At 37.2% G+C, this 17,697-nt stretch overlaps 1 protein-coding gene across 4 annotated transcripts in view; it reads left to right on the forward strand.

Moving 5' to 3' along the window:
• The window catches only part of Angpt1 (angiopoietin 1), a 241,844-nt gene that overhangs the window by 153,295 nt on the left and 70,852 nt on the right, over positions 1 to 17,697 (forward strand). For 3 of the 4 annotated variants that reach the window (XM_021183364.2, XM_029469437.2, XM_029469438.2), the window contains one exon: positions 9,669 to 9,901. In XM_021183364.2, the coding sequence (XP_021039023.1) occupies positions 9,669 to 9,901 (233 nt within the window). The remainder of the gene's footprint in view (positions 1 to 9,668; positions 9,902 to 17,697) is intronic. The other variant, XM_021183365.2, reaches the window with a different exon arrangement.

A 17,697-nucleotide genomic window follows, 5' to 3' on the forward strand; every position in this document is an offset into this window, starting at 1 on the left:
AAGAAAGAGATGTTGCATTCCGATTCTAGGTTTAAAATAAACAATTAAGAACGCAAGCAAATGGAAAACTGCTAGCCTTTGCCTGTGATAAGGTTGGTCTGAGCACAAAAGGCAGCAGCCTATGTACCAAACTTTATAACATTCTTCTAGTATGTCTCCCATTTCTTCTCATCAAAGCAAGGGAACAGGAAGCTGGGTGTGGTGGTACCCACCTCTAGTCCCAACACTTGAGAGGCAGAGGGAAGTGATCTTTCAGACTTTGGGGTCAGGCTGGTCTACATAGTGAATTCTGGGACAGGGAGGCAGCAGTGATTCATAGGGAGACTGTCTTAAGGAAACAATGACAAAGGAAAGAAAAGAAAAGGGCCCTGTGGTGGTGATGCATGGCTTTAACCCCATCACTCAGGAGACAGAGGCCACGTGATATAGCCTGGGGTAAAACAGGAGTGGTCATCAAGTGATTACTTTAAAACAAACAAATATAAAATTGAAGAAAGGGACAGACTGGTTGATTTGAGCCTACCGAGGTAAAGCCCACTACATAGTCCTTCTAACGATGGACTAAGAGATAGGAAGTATTTATTTTACAGTGGGAATTCATGGACCTCAGTTGACGAGGCTCATCTTGCTTCCTGCTGGAGTTAACTTAATTATTCTTAAGTGTCTGAATCTTATACAATTGCAAGATAATAAACTCTGTCTTACAGACAAGGTATTGTAATAGTATAAGGAAATATTGATTTTAGTAATATTCCTAGGAAAATGGAAAGCTTTCTAACTGAAGCTTACCCACCCCGCCCGCATTTGATAAGGCCTTTAAGAAGTACCAAAGAGAAGACTTGTTAAATCCTAGCTTTAGATTTTAGGCTGGATTTAATTATATTAGCTGTGTATGGTATTGACCAAGGACAAGTGTTCTAAATTGTAACATACTCAGGGCTGAGCAAATAGTTCAACAGTAGAGCACTTGCCTAACAGGTTCAAATCCTCCATTTCTGCCCCAAACGCAGTAAAAGAAGAACTCAATGTTTACTGCAGTAGCCTCTTTTTTATAACTAGAACTGGAGGGAGAATTTTATTCTCCATTTTAAGTTTTTTTTTGCATAATGAACTGAATGGCAGACAGCATGTTCCTTCTCGGTTTCTTTAGCCTTAGGAGCTGAGAGTGACAAAAAGTCCTGAGCTGATTAGAATCTTAATTCTTCCCTTTCCCTGCATTCTCTACATCTCGAAGACCTCTGGGGATCTTGATGATTTCCACCACTGAACTACTTTTTCTAACACATGTGGTTCTTTCTAACTTCATTGATTACTATATTTAGGTCAAACTGTTATCAACTCTCATCTCTTCCACTGCATCAACTTTGGTATCTTTAGCTTTGTGCCAGTATAACCTAGTCAGGTCTCAGAAAAAAAATTTTTTTTTTTTTTTCTGAAATGGGAGGCTTTTTCCTTGTAAGGTTCTTCTACTGACTGAATGTTGTAACAGGTAGGAAGAAGATTGAGTTCTCTTTATTTGTGTACTTATTTTATTTTTTTATTCACTTTACATCCCGAGATCACAGTCCACCTGTGTCCTCTCTTCCCAGTCTCACATTTACAAACCATCCCCCATTGCCCCTTCCCCTTCTCCTCAGAGAAGGAGAGAAGCCCGTTGGGTACCACCTCATCTTGGGGCATCTAGTCCCAGCAGGACTAGGCGCATCCTCTCCCACTGAAGCCCAATGAGGCAATGGAGGTAGGGAGAAGGGATCCAACAGCAGCACAGAACACAGTATCTGGCCAGCCTTACAATCATCATGCAGCATCCCTCCCTCCCCTGCCCCTTACTCTCAGCAGTGATTTTAGACCAGACTAACTAGGGTTCATTTTCTTCTAGCCTGGTGACTCGACACCGAGCCAGTTAATGAGACTCTCTTTGGCTTGATGGCTAATGGTTAACCTGGAGATGATGATGATAACAATTTTGTATGAAGTTGATATGCAGATTAATGAGTGAATGTATGTGAAACACAAAGGACAATGCCTGGCAGGCATATCTGTGTTTAATTATGTTGGATTTATCCTGCCTTACCACATTATGTTATTCTATACTAATCTGATGCTTGAATTGTCTATCATGGCTGACATTCCTTATTTAGTTGGCAAACTCCTATTCATCCTTTAAAACTCAATGCACATACTAATTTTTTCAAGCCATGCTCTGACTAGGAGAGTTAAACTTTCTCATTACAACCATCCCTGTCACCCCACCATTATTATTCCATGACATATGTATCTATGTATGTGTAAATGCATGATTATTCCCTTATATGTACAACATTAGGAAGTAATCTTATAAAGTAGGGTCTGAATTTGATTTATCATTATCTTTGTACTACTAGGCTTAAGTTCCCTCACATTGTACATATAATTTTAAATGATTTTTTTAAATGTTGGATGAATAATGGCCGATATCACACTAGCAATTCTAGCCCCAAAGTTTCTTTTACACATATACATACAACATAAACTAACATGTAAAAAATGTTTTTAGTAGAAAAACACAAATAATATGATTTATATTAAGTACTAAAATCTGTGAATTGTTTTTCACTTTTTATTTTTTGGTTTTTCGAGACAGGGTTTCTCTGTGTAGCCTTGGCTGTCCTGGAACTCACTTTGTAGACCAGGCTGGCCTTGAACTCAGAAATCCACCTGCCTCTGCCTCCCAAGTGCTGGGATTAAACACGCCCGGCCTGTTTTTCACATTATTCAAGCATAGTGTTCACATCACATTTATGCATTCCTAAAGTCTTACTGCATCGCACCTGATTTTACTAACCTATTCCCTGAGATTCACCAATTCAGTCCAACTTTTAAATTTCTTAACTGTGTTTTTTTCAAGTCTATTATATACTTCTAGATTTCATTCCTTTAAATTTTTTAAAAAGTAAGATAGATTACAAATTACATTTCTGTTTATACAGTCAAAAATTCAGTTTTCCTGATTCCACGTCACCATCATCCCTTGCATGTCCTTCACACCCATTGCTAAAATGATTGGTGTTTTTCTTCTAATTTTTTTCTACTAGTACACTATCAACATAATCATGAGTATGCAACATACACATTTCTGTGAATGTTTAGATGAACACATACCAATATACAATTGCACATATGTATGAATGTATACACTACATATATTTCAACAATTATTCCAAATGTTAGACTTATTCCTCTTATTTATTTCATAAAATATGTCATGAATATCTTATATTAATATATGTAATTATATGCAGTTATACATCACTTATTCTAAAGAATGACTGCCAACATATTTAATACTATAATTTATGGATTATTTTATTCATTTCTATTATATTTTGTTTTGTTTCATTTTACATTTTTGATTCAAGATCTCTGCAAGAAACCCATGTTATCTGGAGAATTACTATGTGGGAAAGACTACCTTTGAATTTTCCATAGTGCTCTGATTTAGCTTCCCAAATGTGGAGATTAGAGGTGTTGCAATTATAGCCAATATATATCAATTTCATACTAGTAAAATATCATTCATTAGAAATATGACAATTATTTAAAATTTTTGTAATATGCAGACAATTATATTGAGTACTCTAGTCTCTGTTTATATGGGAGTGTGTGTGTACATGTGTGTGTGCACGTATGTATGTGTGTACATGTTTGTGTTTGTGCACATGTGCATACCTGCTCCTGTTAGTGTTCTTATTTTCCAAAACCTTTCTGCTATGTGCACGTCTTTTGTGACTGGATTGTCCATATATTTTTATTTCATTGCTTAACTTGTATTTACTTTATTACTTCATATACAATCTTTCTGGCATCTACATTCTGTCATATATATTGGAAATACTTTACCTTGTTAAACATTTATTTTCAATACATTTCATGATCTGTGTCAATCATTTGACTTCCTTATTTCTGCTTTTATAATAAATTGAGCTTATTCTTATTTTCTCAAGCTTTGAAATGTTTGCTGGCTAATTTTTGCATATGCATATAGTATTTATAATTCTGCCCCAAATTTGAATCACCAAACAAGTAGAACAATATTTTGAAAGAGAATTTAGTGTTTAATTTAAGAACAAATAATAAGTTTAATCTAGAAAGAAAACTCATGCTCTGTATGCCCATATTTGTACCATATGGTGACACTCTACATGCTACAAACAAGGAAAAATGAAAGCATTTATAAATAAGTTCAGACAGATAAGAATGAGGTTTTAATATTTTCAACATCTCTTCCTTTTATCACAGCTATATTTACACAGCACAGGCAGCTCTTACCACTAGGCATTCATTGGCTTCTATGTTAAGAATTCTGTTGTGGGAAACAATTTGAAAGGAAGAGCTTTATGTGAAAGTTTCAAGATGTATCCAATGGTCTTAAGTATTTCTAATAAGATACAATGTAGAAAAGGACAGTGTGGGCAGTGCAGGCAAATCAAGCCCAATGTCCAAATTATACACACTCTTTCATGAGCTTTCAGTGAAGTTCAAGACCTAGATTAGTTTGTTTATTTTATTCTTCATTAAAGTGCACCTCTGCCTCAATCTGGAAGTTAAGTGCCAAAATCCTATGCATGTCTCTTCTCAAAGTTCTCCCAGGAAGATGGGAAACAGGAAGCACGGAAAGTCCTGTGAGAAACTCTGTTTTGGAATTTGCAATTTGTATAGATTGAATGCACAGTTGGTAAACTATTGCTCCATGTAACAGTAACCTCTAAAGAGGCATCCCAAGAAAAATGGCTTATTCAATCCAAACCTTCCAAAAACTTGACAGTGAAGCTCCCTTTCTGTTTAATAAACTCTGACAGAAAACTCCATGCACTGATGTCTGGAGTCAGCCTACCCATGTTTTGTTATGTGATTAAACTTCAGCTAAAACTTTTGAATGTTATCATCAGGAAAACTAACAACATGCCTGTCTGATTTTAGGATCTAAGGTCTTATGACTGTACTTTCCTATCTAGTGGTCTCTTGCCAAATGGAGAAAGGCTTTTCAGACTTTTCTGATTAGGGGAAACAATAAAGAACCCATAGAAAGATTCTGGGACCAAATAGAATATGATAAGTCTATTGAATAAGAAAATTAAATTTGATGGCAGACATTTTAAGGTAGAGCTATAACTGAGAAACTCTTTGCACTGCGATTGTGGCTCACTGATTAAAAGCACACGCTGCTTTTGCAAATGACTCCAGTTCAGTTCCTACTATCCAAATTGAACAGCTGATATCTCCCTGTAATTGCAGCATGGGTCTGATGTCTCTGGCCTTCTTTTGTGGGCATATGCATGTGTGTACATACACATGCAAATTAAATATAAAAGAATCCTTTCAAAAAATCTAGGTTTGGATATTTAAGACATTTCTTACAGTTGGGGAAAGTAGGTAAGTTCAAATGCTGTGATTCACAATTTTCCCAAATAATCAGATGAATAGCATATGTTAAGGACATATTTCATTGGCACCATTATTGCTGGTGTGATGTAAATAGTGCAATAGATTGTACTCATCACTTTCTATTGCACAACAAAATGCCATGACCAAGGTACCTTATAGAAGCATATACTTGAGCTTATGGTTCCAGAGCATTGGAGGTCATGATGATGGGGTGGAGGCATGGCAGCAGGAATAGTACTTTAAGGGCTCAGATCTTTAACTGTAAGCATGAAGCAGACAAGAAGAAAACTTGGAATGGATTATTTATTTGAAAACAAAATGCTCACTGCCAGTGACATACTACTTCCATCAAGGCCTTATCTCTGAAACCTACCCAAGCAAGAGCACGCACTGGGGATCAAGAATATGCTCAAGTCTGTGGGGCACATCTCTGATACTGCATTAAGATGATGGCCATGAGTGTGGGCCACTTTCATAACAGTGGGGTGCTCTGTGTGGATTTCTAACATAACACAATGGAAAACATGTTTTGTAAACCCTGGTTCCAAAACTTAATGTATTTGTTAAGGGTTTACATAAAAGAAAAATTTAGATTAGTAGAAATTTGTATTCTATGGGTTGAAAAATCAATTCAGTTGATATCAACTATAATGCCTTAAGAATCAAAGGACAGACTGAGGAGATGTTTCAGTTGTTGTGCTAGCCCAAGACACGGGGTCAGATCCTAGAACCCACATGGCAGCTAAAAATATAATTCCAGTTTCACAGAATCTGACTTTTTTTCTTCTAGTCTTCATGGGCACTGCATGTCTGTTGTGCACAGACATACATAAGACAAAGCAGCAATACACATAAAATTTAAAAAAAGAATCGAAAGAAATAATGATTTCTGTTAAGTGCTATCCAACTATATTATTATATTTCTCTGTGTTAATAGCTACAAATTGTAGAAATATTTTTGGAAAGTGAATCTTGGATTCAAACCACTTTGCAATTAACAGGGAAGAAAGGTTTACTCCCAAAGTGTGCAACTTCCACATAGATAGGAAGAAACAAAGAGATGAGTCATATGGAAACCACACATTGAGAATACATGGAAAAGAGGATGTTTGTCTTCAAAAAAGACCAAAAGCTCATGAAGAGAAAGTCATCGTGAAGGAGTCTAAAGGGTTCTTACTCATATAAAAGGTGTTCTATAGCACTACTACAAAAATAATTAGACTGCAAGGGCTACCACAAGAGACCTGAGGGAAGAAATGATTTGGGGGGAATGCCGTGGTGATAGTTTCTTGGTAGAAAATGCTTTCGGGGTGGCTATCGATTCCATGTGACAAAGTCCCAGCATTCTTGTAGCCGGAGAGATGCTGCTTTGTTCTCTCAGTCCAGCTAGATACCTGTGCCCACAGTCTTCTTGCATCCTGATGACCAATGTGTCTTCATCTTCATGAACATCTTTTCTAAGGTGACACACTGGCTTGATGCCACTTGATATCTGGAAGTCATGTTACATTAATACCTGTTTACTGAGTCATGAAAATCAATGCTCTTTCCAATATGATAATGCATATTATCTTTTGCAAAGGAAGACTTCTTTTCCACAACCCCGTATTCATGACTGTCTTCTTTTGAGTAGGAATTTCTTTGATCAACTGTTAGTTTTCATATCTTTTCAAATTGTACTGAAAACAAACCAAAACAAAACAACCAGTGTCTTTTTCTGATATCTTCTGTACCAGCCATCCCCAGTGTATATTCTGTCCTGTGCAGACACATCAAAAGCAAAAGTGAAAAAATATTGAGGCAAAATATGAAAAATGTATTATGTTGGAAACAATTTTCTTGCTGCTCATAATTTTTCTCTGAGGATTACTGTCTATAAAGAAAATCTTTTCTGAAGAAATACCACCATCTTATATTCTGCATAAATATTGGCATTTAGCAACTAATAAGTATGACTTATAGCTAGAATCTGATATTGCCTACTAATTAGGAAACCTGGAAGGTCAGTTCTGATTTTGCTTGTGGAAAATAACTGTTTATTTAGAACTTTTATACCGCATCATATGACGATTTAGCTTCCAAGTCATGAGCTACGTATACACGATCCTCATTTTAATAGTTAATGCTAAAGGTTTCCTGGTGGTATACCATAACTCATGTGAGTCTGAGGCACAATTTCCTAATAAGTTAATGACTATAAATTGTGGGAGTCATGTATCTGATCACTATTCCAGAAATAGGAGCAAACATAACTAAAAAGTAGGCTAAAAATGAGCTGGAGTATCAGTTGTGGTTAATGCTCAGATCAAAAGCCAAAAATCTCCAAGCAGAGAGGAAGGCTCCTCTGTACCCACAGCAGTGAACTCGCCAGTTAACTACTAAGTGGATGGCATTTTTAACTACTATGAACAATAGAAACATTGACTGCCTTTGTCCCTCCACCCCTCTCTCTACCTTATTTTTGTTTTTTAACAATGAGTTTCTCTAGCAGCAATAAGCTTTGGCACAGAAAAAAAAGACACTTTATCATCTTAGCCCCTAGAAATATTTTCTTTCATCTCCCTCAACTTCCTTGTCTAACCTTTTCACTCCTAAACAGGGATTTAAACAAATATAAATGACCCTCAGGATTTCACCTACTTACTTTCCAAATTGAGTTCCCAGTATGCTCAGAAGAAGGTAGGGATTCTTTCTGTACAGGCATGGAGTAAAATACAGGAAACTCAAGAGAGAAAAATGGCTTTTGGGGGGGTATCAATGTGAAAATTTCATTTGTCAATCTTGGCACACTCTCAAAAATTCTGTGAGTTAGGCAGGACTCACACATAGACCCAGCTTCCCAGCAGCTGTTCTGCTATGTACTGGGCCACCTTATTAGGAGAGCAAATTTGTTAGCAGAGACCTGGAATCTCCTTGAGCATTTCTTGCCACACTTCTTCATCTGTGCAAAAGCCAATCTGATGCTGCATCTTGCCCCTTAGCACAAACAGTTGGAAAGTTTGACTCTTCAAACACACTAGATTGTATAATTTAAGTATTAAATTTAAAATACTCCCCAGTGTCTTCTTTTTGAAGACTTATAGGAGTGATTCAGTTCTATATTTCTCCAAGGTAAATTAAGTGCCCATTCTGGGTGTGCTGCATTGGAATAGCACCTTGTAAACTAAGATCTGCTAGATCTGTCTGAAAACAGAACTAAGAAAACTGCGTAAGCCTTTTCCCTGAAGAATACTAGTATATTAGACACTCTATAAAGTGAAAAATGCTTTTTATTTTAAGTCAGTTCCTCTGATCCAAAAGTGCTTCTGCGGTTTTGTAGGTTTTCCTGCACAGTATACAAGGAGAGTATCATTTAGAGAGCGTTGAGAGAAGCGTTGTAAGGTTGCGTCACTCTGGGCAAAGTACTCCATGTTTCCTGTAAGACTATGATATTCACCTAATGAGTTCTTCCTTACCCAAGACAATTGCATAGTGATTTCAGAGCCCATGATGCTCTTATCCAGAAGTCTGGTATCACACGTAAAGCTAGGAATTGTGATGATGCAGGCTAGATTTATTAAGAATTGGTTAATAAATAGTGAAGAACCTGCCTTAGTAGATTCTTATGTATATAAGCATTTCATTTGGTCCATATCTTTGTCGGCATTTGATAATATTGTTGTAATTGTTTAATTATGTGTATACATGCACCATGTGCATGCATGGACCAATAGAAGTTAGAAGAGGCATTCAGCCTTCTGGAAATGAAGTTGTAGGTCGAAATGCCATGTGGTTACTGAGCACAGAGCCTCAGTCCTCCAGAAGAGCAGTAAATGCTTTGGGGCTCTGTTGCTATTCTCTCAATGATGACATTCTGCCCAGGGTGAAGTAGAATCTCAGGGGAGTTTTGATGTGTGGTTTTCAAATGGCTAATACTACATAGACTTTTGTCTCTTAAAAGAAATACTTTTATGAGCCAGCAGGACTGTTCAGGGCTTAAGTTCCCTTAATGCCAAGTCTGATGATTTGAGTTCTATCCTCAGATAGAGAAAGAAAGGGACTGAATCCTATATGTCATTGTCTGAAATCTGCATGCATCATGGCATGTTTGAGCACATGTGCATACCTGTACATATATACACATGCACACAGACATATAATACTTAATAATTTAAGCTTCTAATCTTACTCTTGGGAACAAGTAGAATTGCAGTACTGTCTCTCCAGCACTGTATCAATTATGTCTTATTTTCATTTCCTTGTAGTTTATTAGAGCACAAAATCTTAGAAATGGAGGGAAAACACAAAGAAGAATTGGACACCTTGAAGGAGGAGAAAGAAAACCTTCAAGGCTTGGTTTCTCGTCAGACATTCATCATCCAGGAGTTGGAGAAGCAACTTAGTAGAGCTACCAACAACAACAGCATCCTGCAGAAGCAACAACTGGAGCTCATGGACACAGTTCATAACCTTGTCAGCCTTTGCACTAAAGAAGGTGGTAAGAGTTCTTTCCTTCTGGCTTTGGAAATATTTTCTTTCATGCAGGAGAGTAGATTTTTGCTACTATGTCCTCTGCAGCTTCGATGCCAGTGCAAATACTGTGGACAGACATTATTTTGAAAAGCATTTATAAGATTTAGTTGACAATTTTCATAGCTCTCTAAGTTCAGAACATTTATTTTTAAGTTTTTGGATCTGCAATTTCATTCTAAAAGAAATTTTAGAATTTGTCTTTCATTCTTGATATTTTGTAACCTTGACAAAATCTCTCATACTGTCATTGTTATATATTTGACATTACAATGTTAAATATTTATGTCTAGGACATAAATTAAGGAACACTTAGAATTAGTTCAGACTTCTGGGGTAACCTGGGGGATTTCTGGTTTCATAATTACTTTTAATTGCTTCCATTTTCAGGAGACAGGAAGGGGACTTTATTACATGTAGAAAAATGGTGAAAGAGATAGTCCACAGTAGTTATCATAAGAAAAGGTGGTTCTAAAGTATCCATTAAGATCCCTTGTCCTTGGTTTTATGCAGAGATATAACAGGGGTATCTAAGCACTTTTGGGATGTGTTTGTCATGATAGAACTTACAATTCTCTATGACTTGAGTACCTGGAACCGTATAACCACACAGCTTGTCAATATGTCCTAAGATATTCATCCATGCATTATTTTTCTTTATTGTGTGGGGGGCTGCTGCAAGTGTGAATATGTGCATATGTGTGCCATAATGTGCATGTGTAGATCAGGGGCCAGCTTCATGGCCGTACTTCTCTGCTTGCACATTTATATGGGTGCTGGAAAGCAAATTATGTCACCAGACTCATGCAGCAAATTCCTTTTTCTTCTGACCATCTCTCCCCATTCTCACCCCGTCATTCTTGAAGAAATGCCATTTTGTACATATACCGTTTAAGCAGACCCATGACCTGCAGTATGAGGCTTTAAAGTTCAGAGCATGTGGTCATCTTGTGCAGTTTCACATTGCCATTGGTCTTTCTGCTTGGAGATGGGCCTGTAAGTGGGGAGGAGCAAGAGAGCTGCTTACATCTGAAACTGATTGCAGTCATTGAGCTGTGGCTTATGTGACCACTCACATCACGGTTCAGTGTGAGTGTGCAATGAACACATGTGGCAGATGCTTGCTCCAAAAGAAAAATAAAAAAAAACTTTGTTCAGTACTTTTATGTATAGATAGGAATACAAAAGATAAGTCTACATGATCTTGTTTTATAGCCATTTCACATTTCTCTGTTACACTCCATTTCCTTACATTGTATCTCATTTAGATAGTCTAAACAAGCCGCAGAGATATTTTGTAAAGAACTTGTTTTAAACAGTGAGTCCCAAGAGCTCCATTTGGGTGTGCTCAGTAATGTGATTGAGAAGGAAAAAACCTGCTAATCAGACAGAGCCTGCCAAACTCTGAACTAGAGTCCACTGGAAGGAAAGCATGGTAGAATTTTGCCAGAGAATTTTAATAGAGCTCATGAGTATTTATAAATTAAGTATTAATATGAGACATATCTTTTCTCATTGAGATGAATACATTTGGGGAAAGATTGAAAACACATTTTTCTTATCATCCCGAGACTTAAGTACACAGACGTGGGTAGTGGTTTGTGCATGATTTTAAGAATGTCCAGCACTGGAGATTCTCACAGAGCTCATGTGTCTGCCAACCTATCACATTTGTATGTCATCCCCCAGTATTTGTCTAATAAACATGTCTTTAAGCTGTTAGAAGCAGGCAGTATGACTTTATCACTTCTGCCTTGATTGGAAGTTTGACTGTAGTCTCAGCAAGTGAGTGTCTTGTTTATTTATTGAACATAATTGCAGACATGACAGACGCCACATGAGCGTCCACTCAAGGTGTGAGAAAGGTGTCTGTGTCTGCTCTATGATGAGACCATCCAAAGAGAAACGGCAACAATAACACCCATTGAATTTTCTGACACTCTAACACTTCTAATATAGTTCTTCCTTTTAATGTTGCAAAGTAAGATGCATCTTGTCTTAGCTGCAAGATTTAAGAATTTGTTGAGTAATATGAACTAACCAGTATCTCCCGGAGCTCGTGCCTCTAGCTGCATATGTATCAGAAGATGGCCTAGTCGGCCATCAGTGGAAAGAGAGGCCCATTGGTCTTGCAAACTTTATATGCCTCAGTACAGGGGAACGCCAGGGCCAAGAAGTGGGAGTGAGTGGGTAGGGGAGTGGGGGGAAGGGCATTGGGGACTTTTCGGATAGCTTTGGAAATGTAAATAAGGAAAATACCTAATAAAAAAGAAAGAAAGAAAGAAAGAAAGAAAGAAAGAAAGAAAGAAAGAAAGAAAGAAAGAAAGAAAGAAGAATGTATTGAGTACTGGTTGATTCTCCACTGAGTTTTATATGCTCATAGCTGCAGACTTTGTTTCTCATTAGTTTGTACTGACTTTAGTCTCAGTTAAAAATCCTAACCATTTTAATTCTCTTAAGAGACACATACTAGGAGTCTCTCAAAATGTTAACCTTCTTCATATTTATAATTTTATTTGAGCCATAGTCTTTAGTTATTGTATAATTAAAATTTAAAGTCCAAATACTATTGAACCAAATATAAGTTGCTAAGGCTAACTTTGATTTAATTTCAGTTATGAAACACACTTCCAAACTTTCTTTATGTTGTGGCCAAAAATTATTTATTATTCTTTTCTATTATTTATCAGATGAGTATGTGAAAATATTTTACTTTTAACTTCATACATATAAAAATATTACAAAATTAATATACCATCATATAAAATTAAACTTTCTAAAATAAATATTAAAATTCAATCAGTGTCATAATGCACATTACATGAAATTCATAAAAAAATTTAATTTTAGGCTCAATTTAATTTGGTTATCTGGATCATGATCTCAAATATAATGCCATACAACCTAGAAGAATACATTGTTAATGAGTTGTCATTGTCAGATATTCAGGTAGAACAACAACTGTCAAGATAATCTGCCTACTTTTTCATAACAGAAAAAGAATTAGGTGAGATGTATGAGATAATGCAAAGCATGCAGTCTCAATGACACAGAGTGGGCACTAAGGTTTAGTCCCTTCTACCTCTACTAAGGAACAAAATTCAGTTGAACAAGCATTAAATAAGTTGTCTACAGCAAGACTTCTTCAGAGCATATCTAAACACAGTGCTCAAGACTCCCTACAAAGAGTGGTCCAAACTGCTTCTTCCAGCCTAAATTTCCTGATATCTAAAATGGGATCACAGCTTTACCTTACAAGATCATGGTAACATTATAAATACATACACATTATCTTTATGTACTGGATAGATCAAGTGTGGGTGAGAATCAAGTTTGTATGTTTTACCTCAAGAAATGAAAACTGTGATAATGTATTAATATTCCATGGCAAAGGTATGTCTAGCACACAATAAGCAGATATGCATCTTTCCCTAAACATCTTTTGATGGAAACACTGTAAAGTGATTTTTTCATATAGTGAGCACTCAATTTCATATTGCTTTCACACTAGAACATACAATTCCATTAGAAACATTTATTCTGAATATTACTAAGAAACATACTTTCAGAAATGATCCAGCAAACTTTCTTCTTGCACTGGGCAGGAGGATATCTTGGGCTAGTAGTCATTTCTAAGTGCATCATATCCACTTTTTGCAGAGTCCTGATACCACATTTATTATTGTGTAATCTTTGCAAACATTTGGTCACGTTAATCTTGGGCATATTATGTACTTGAGAAGTATGGCCTTCAGTGTTATTGCAGGGTCAGAGTTTAGCTGGCCACATTATGCCATGCATTTTGTCAGAGCATATGTATTGTTAGGATTAAACAGAACACACTGCATGGAAACAATGCTTAAAATGCAGTAGAGAGGACGATTGAGCACTCTGATGTCCACCAGTCCTCACCAGTCTTTGTCATCCCTGTACACTCATGGTTAATATACCATCCCATGCATTGGAAGCACTAGAAACTGTATCATAATATGAAATAGAGAATTAAATTCAAAGAGAAAAAAGAAAGAAAGAAAAGGAAAACTGCAAAAGGAATCACTATTTAGTCTACTCACGAGGTGACATATTCATTGTTTAAGACAGCTTGGAGTGCAGTCCTGCTATACAAAAATATGAAGTATGAATTCATTCATTTGAACAAAGTTTTGTAACACTTACTCTTCAATACATTTTTCCTGGGGAATAATGTTGGGAAGGTGAAGAGAGATGAATCTGCTGGCTTCTACTAGCCAAACCACCTAGCCAAATTGGCAAGATCCAGGTCAGTGAGAAATCCTATCTCAGTATACAAGGTGGATGACATTTGAGAAAGAAAACCTGAGATTGACCTCTGGGTTCCACAGTGTGTACACACTCAAGTGTACGCCCACATACAGGAAAACACACATATACGCACATATACACATACACCCCAACACCACATAAAATATTACCACTAGGGCAAAATGAGAGTACCATCTAGTATCTATATGCCTCTCTTTATTAAATGTGCATTATGACTCTAATACTGTGTAAACTTTGTGTTAAATTTGTTCTTGCTATGACAATGAAGGAGTTACTACGAAGTCCAGACCATTTTGTAAGTTCCATAATGAACTTAAGAATTCGACCAGTTCATCTTTATAGCTAGAAAAAGTGGATCCAGTAGTAAAGCATATGCAGACTGGTTCTAATAAAGATGTGATGGTTCAATCTTTGAAAGCAAACTGGGATCTGAACCCTTGGAAACAGAACCCAGAGTCTGTGCTTTACTTACTGTGCTGTGCTGAGAAAAAAAAAATGAAATAAAGGTAATGGCCTTCCTGCAAATCTTCAAGGCAGCTCCTAGGAAAGAGAGAAGGTCAGAGTCAAACGAGGGCAGAAGGGAGGGCAAGCATAACAACTTATGCATATAATTAGAATCAATAGAAATAGCTAATTATAAAAATCTAGGTTGCAGATTTCTGGGGTAAATAACTACAATTGTATCAATGACTTTCTTTAAAAAAAAAAGTTTAGTTTTGAACCACTTACTAAGGTACTCATGACACAAGGTCTTACTGACAGAGAAACAGTAACTTTGAGTTTAAGAGATAACTCTGTTGCAGATGCCAGCAAGATTTTGCTGACAGGACCCTGATATAGCTGTCTCTTGTGAGGCGATGCCAGTGCCTGGCAAACACAGAAGTGGATGCTCACAGTCATCTATTGGATGGAACACAGGGCCCCCAATGGAGGAGCTAGAAAAAGTCCCCAAGGAGCTAAAGGGATCTGCAACCCTATAGGAGGAACAACATTCTGAACTAACCAGTAACACCCCTCCCCTGAGCTTGTGTCTCTAGTTGCATATGTAGCAGAGGATGGCCTAGTAGGCCATTAATGGGAGGAGAGGCCCTTGGTATTGTGAAGATTATATGTCCCAGTACAGGGGAATACCAGGGCCAGGAAGCAGGAGTAGGTGGGTTGGGGAGCAGGCCAGGAGGAGGGTATAGGCACTTTCGGGATAGCATTTGAAATGTAAATGAAGAAAATATCTAATAAAAAAAAGATAACTCTGTATCTTCCCATTGCTCTGTCCTCACAGGAAACAGACTATAAGGTCCAAATAAAATGCCTTTTTTTTTTTTTTTTTTTAGCCATTTGGTGAGCCACAGATCCAATTGAAAAACAAAACATTAACAGATTACCTCTTCTTAACACTCAACTTAATCCCACAGCATAATTATATGGACACACATTTGCTTACAATTCCAGATGATTTAATTCCTCAGGTTATGAGCTCATTTTATAAAATAGTGTGTGTAAAATCAAGTTAAGACAGGGAATTTGGAATTCTTTATAGAACAGATTTAAAATAAATAGTAACACCAGCAAATTAGGGGGTAGACATTAGTGGGTAGTGTGATGGGGAGAGATGATAAGGGTGATGTTCCCTCCCCAGCAGAAGGTAAATGTAAAGCCATCTACTTTTAATAAAGGTACAGGGAGATTTGGGAGCTGGGATGTGACTGTGGTAGGTAAAGCTAATTGCATAGCTCAATTGCATGGATGGAAGAATATCTGCAATCAAAAAAAAACTTGAATTTCGAAGGAAAGGTGAAAGTTTTACGTTGGGAAATGTACAGGAGAGAAAGGAAACAAAAAATGAGTAAAAAGGACACGGAGATAGGAATATATTCAATATACAGAGGCTATAGAAATAGGAATATACTCAGTGTACAGAGGGCACAGGGATAGGAATATACTCAGTGTACAGAGGACATGGGGTTAGGAATATACTCAATGTACAGACAACATGGGGATAGGAATATACTCAGTGTACAGACGTCACAGAGATAGGAATATGCTCAGTGTACAGAGGACACAGGGATAGGAATATACTCAGTGTACAGAGGACACAGGAATAGGAATATACTCAGTGTACAGAGGACAAGGGTTAGGAATGTCCTCAGTGTACAGAGGACACGGGATAGGAATATACTCAGTGTACAGAGGACACAGGATAGGAATATACTCAGTGTACAGAGGACATGGGGTTAGGAATATACTCAGTGTACAGAGGACACAGGAATAGGAATATACTCAATGTACAGAGGACACAGGGATAGGAATATCCTCGGTGTACAGAGGACACCGGATAGGAATATCCTCGGTGTACAGGGGACACGGGGATAGGAATATCCTCGGTGTACAGGGGACACGGGGATAGGAATATACTCAGTGTACAGAGGACAAGGGTTAGGAATGTCCTCAGTGTACAGAGGACACAGGATAGGAATATACTCAGTGTACAGAACATGGGGTTAGGAATATACTCAGTGTACAGAGGACACGGGGATAGGAATATACAGTTCCTTACCTAGAGATCCACATTACAAGGTTTGGGAACTTCCCACAAGATTATCTTTAAAAGAATTCTTTCACACCATCTCAGAGCCATAATGACTGATAAGATAATTTTTTCACTGATCTGCATTATTTGGACTAAAGTGCCTTTCCCATAGGCTGATTACAATGGTATGAACATGCGATCATTATTTTCGGTCTCTGGCCTTCTTTAAGAAGGTGCTGCAAAGCATGTGCTTCCTTCCTCAGACAGCAGAGTCCTTTGGCTCTGTTCTCAGAGTAGTTCTACCATCTGAAAGGAATTTACCTCCTGTGCAGTGTCTACGGAGGTTGTGAGGTAAATCATCCAGTCAAGAGATGGGATAGTTTGAACTGCATGTCTCTTGAGTTCAGAATGACTCTAAAAACACGGCAAGAGGTGGGAGGAAATTAAAAGTTTTTGAAAGCCACTCAGATAAATATTGGGAAAATAGGAAATATCACTTTCATTGACTGAGTGAAATACCTGATATTTTTGCTGACCACTTGTAATGCACAATTTAATGTTAGGTAGAAAGAGAAAGGAAAATAAACACAGACATCAGCTACACACTACAGTGAGGACTTGTTCCCATTTAGCAGGGAAAATGCTTTATCTTAACAAAAAATTATATGTCAGAAATTTACAATTTCTGTAAAATGAGCTACACTAGCTAGCACTTCCTTTCAGAAAACAGAGCGGCTTTAGGGGAAAGGGGCTGTTTACATTTAGACACGGCGTGTTTCTCCTTGTAGAGTGAGCATGCTATCTGCCTTTTGAAAAGTTGTAATTTCTGTAAAAGGAATAAAAACGATAAATAGTGAATAGCTGAACTAGTGATAACAAAATTAAAAACTCCAGTTGCTGACCTCATGCATGAACTATTTGTAAACCACATCTTT

This window comes from Mus caroli, unplaced genomic scaffold (genome assembly GCF_978045245.1).
Source record: "Mus caroli unplaced genomic scaffold, Mus_caroli_1 scaffold_16, whole genome shotgun sequence".
NCBI classification, from domain to species: Eukaryota; Metazoa; Chordata; class Mammalia; order Rodentia; family Muridae; genus Mus; species Mus caroli.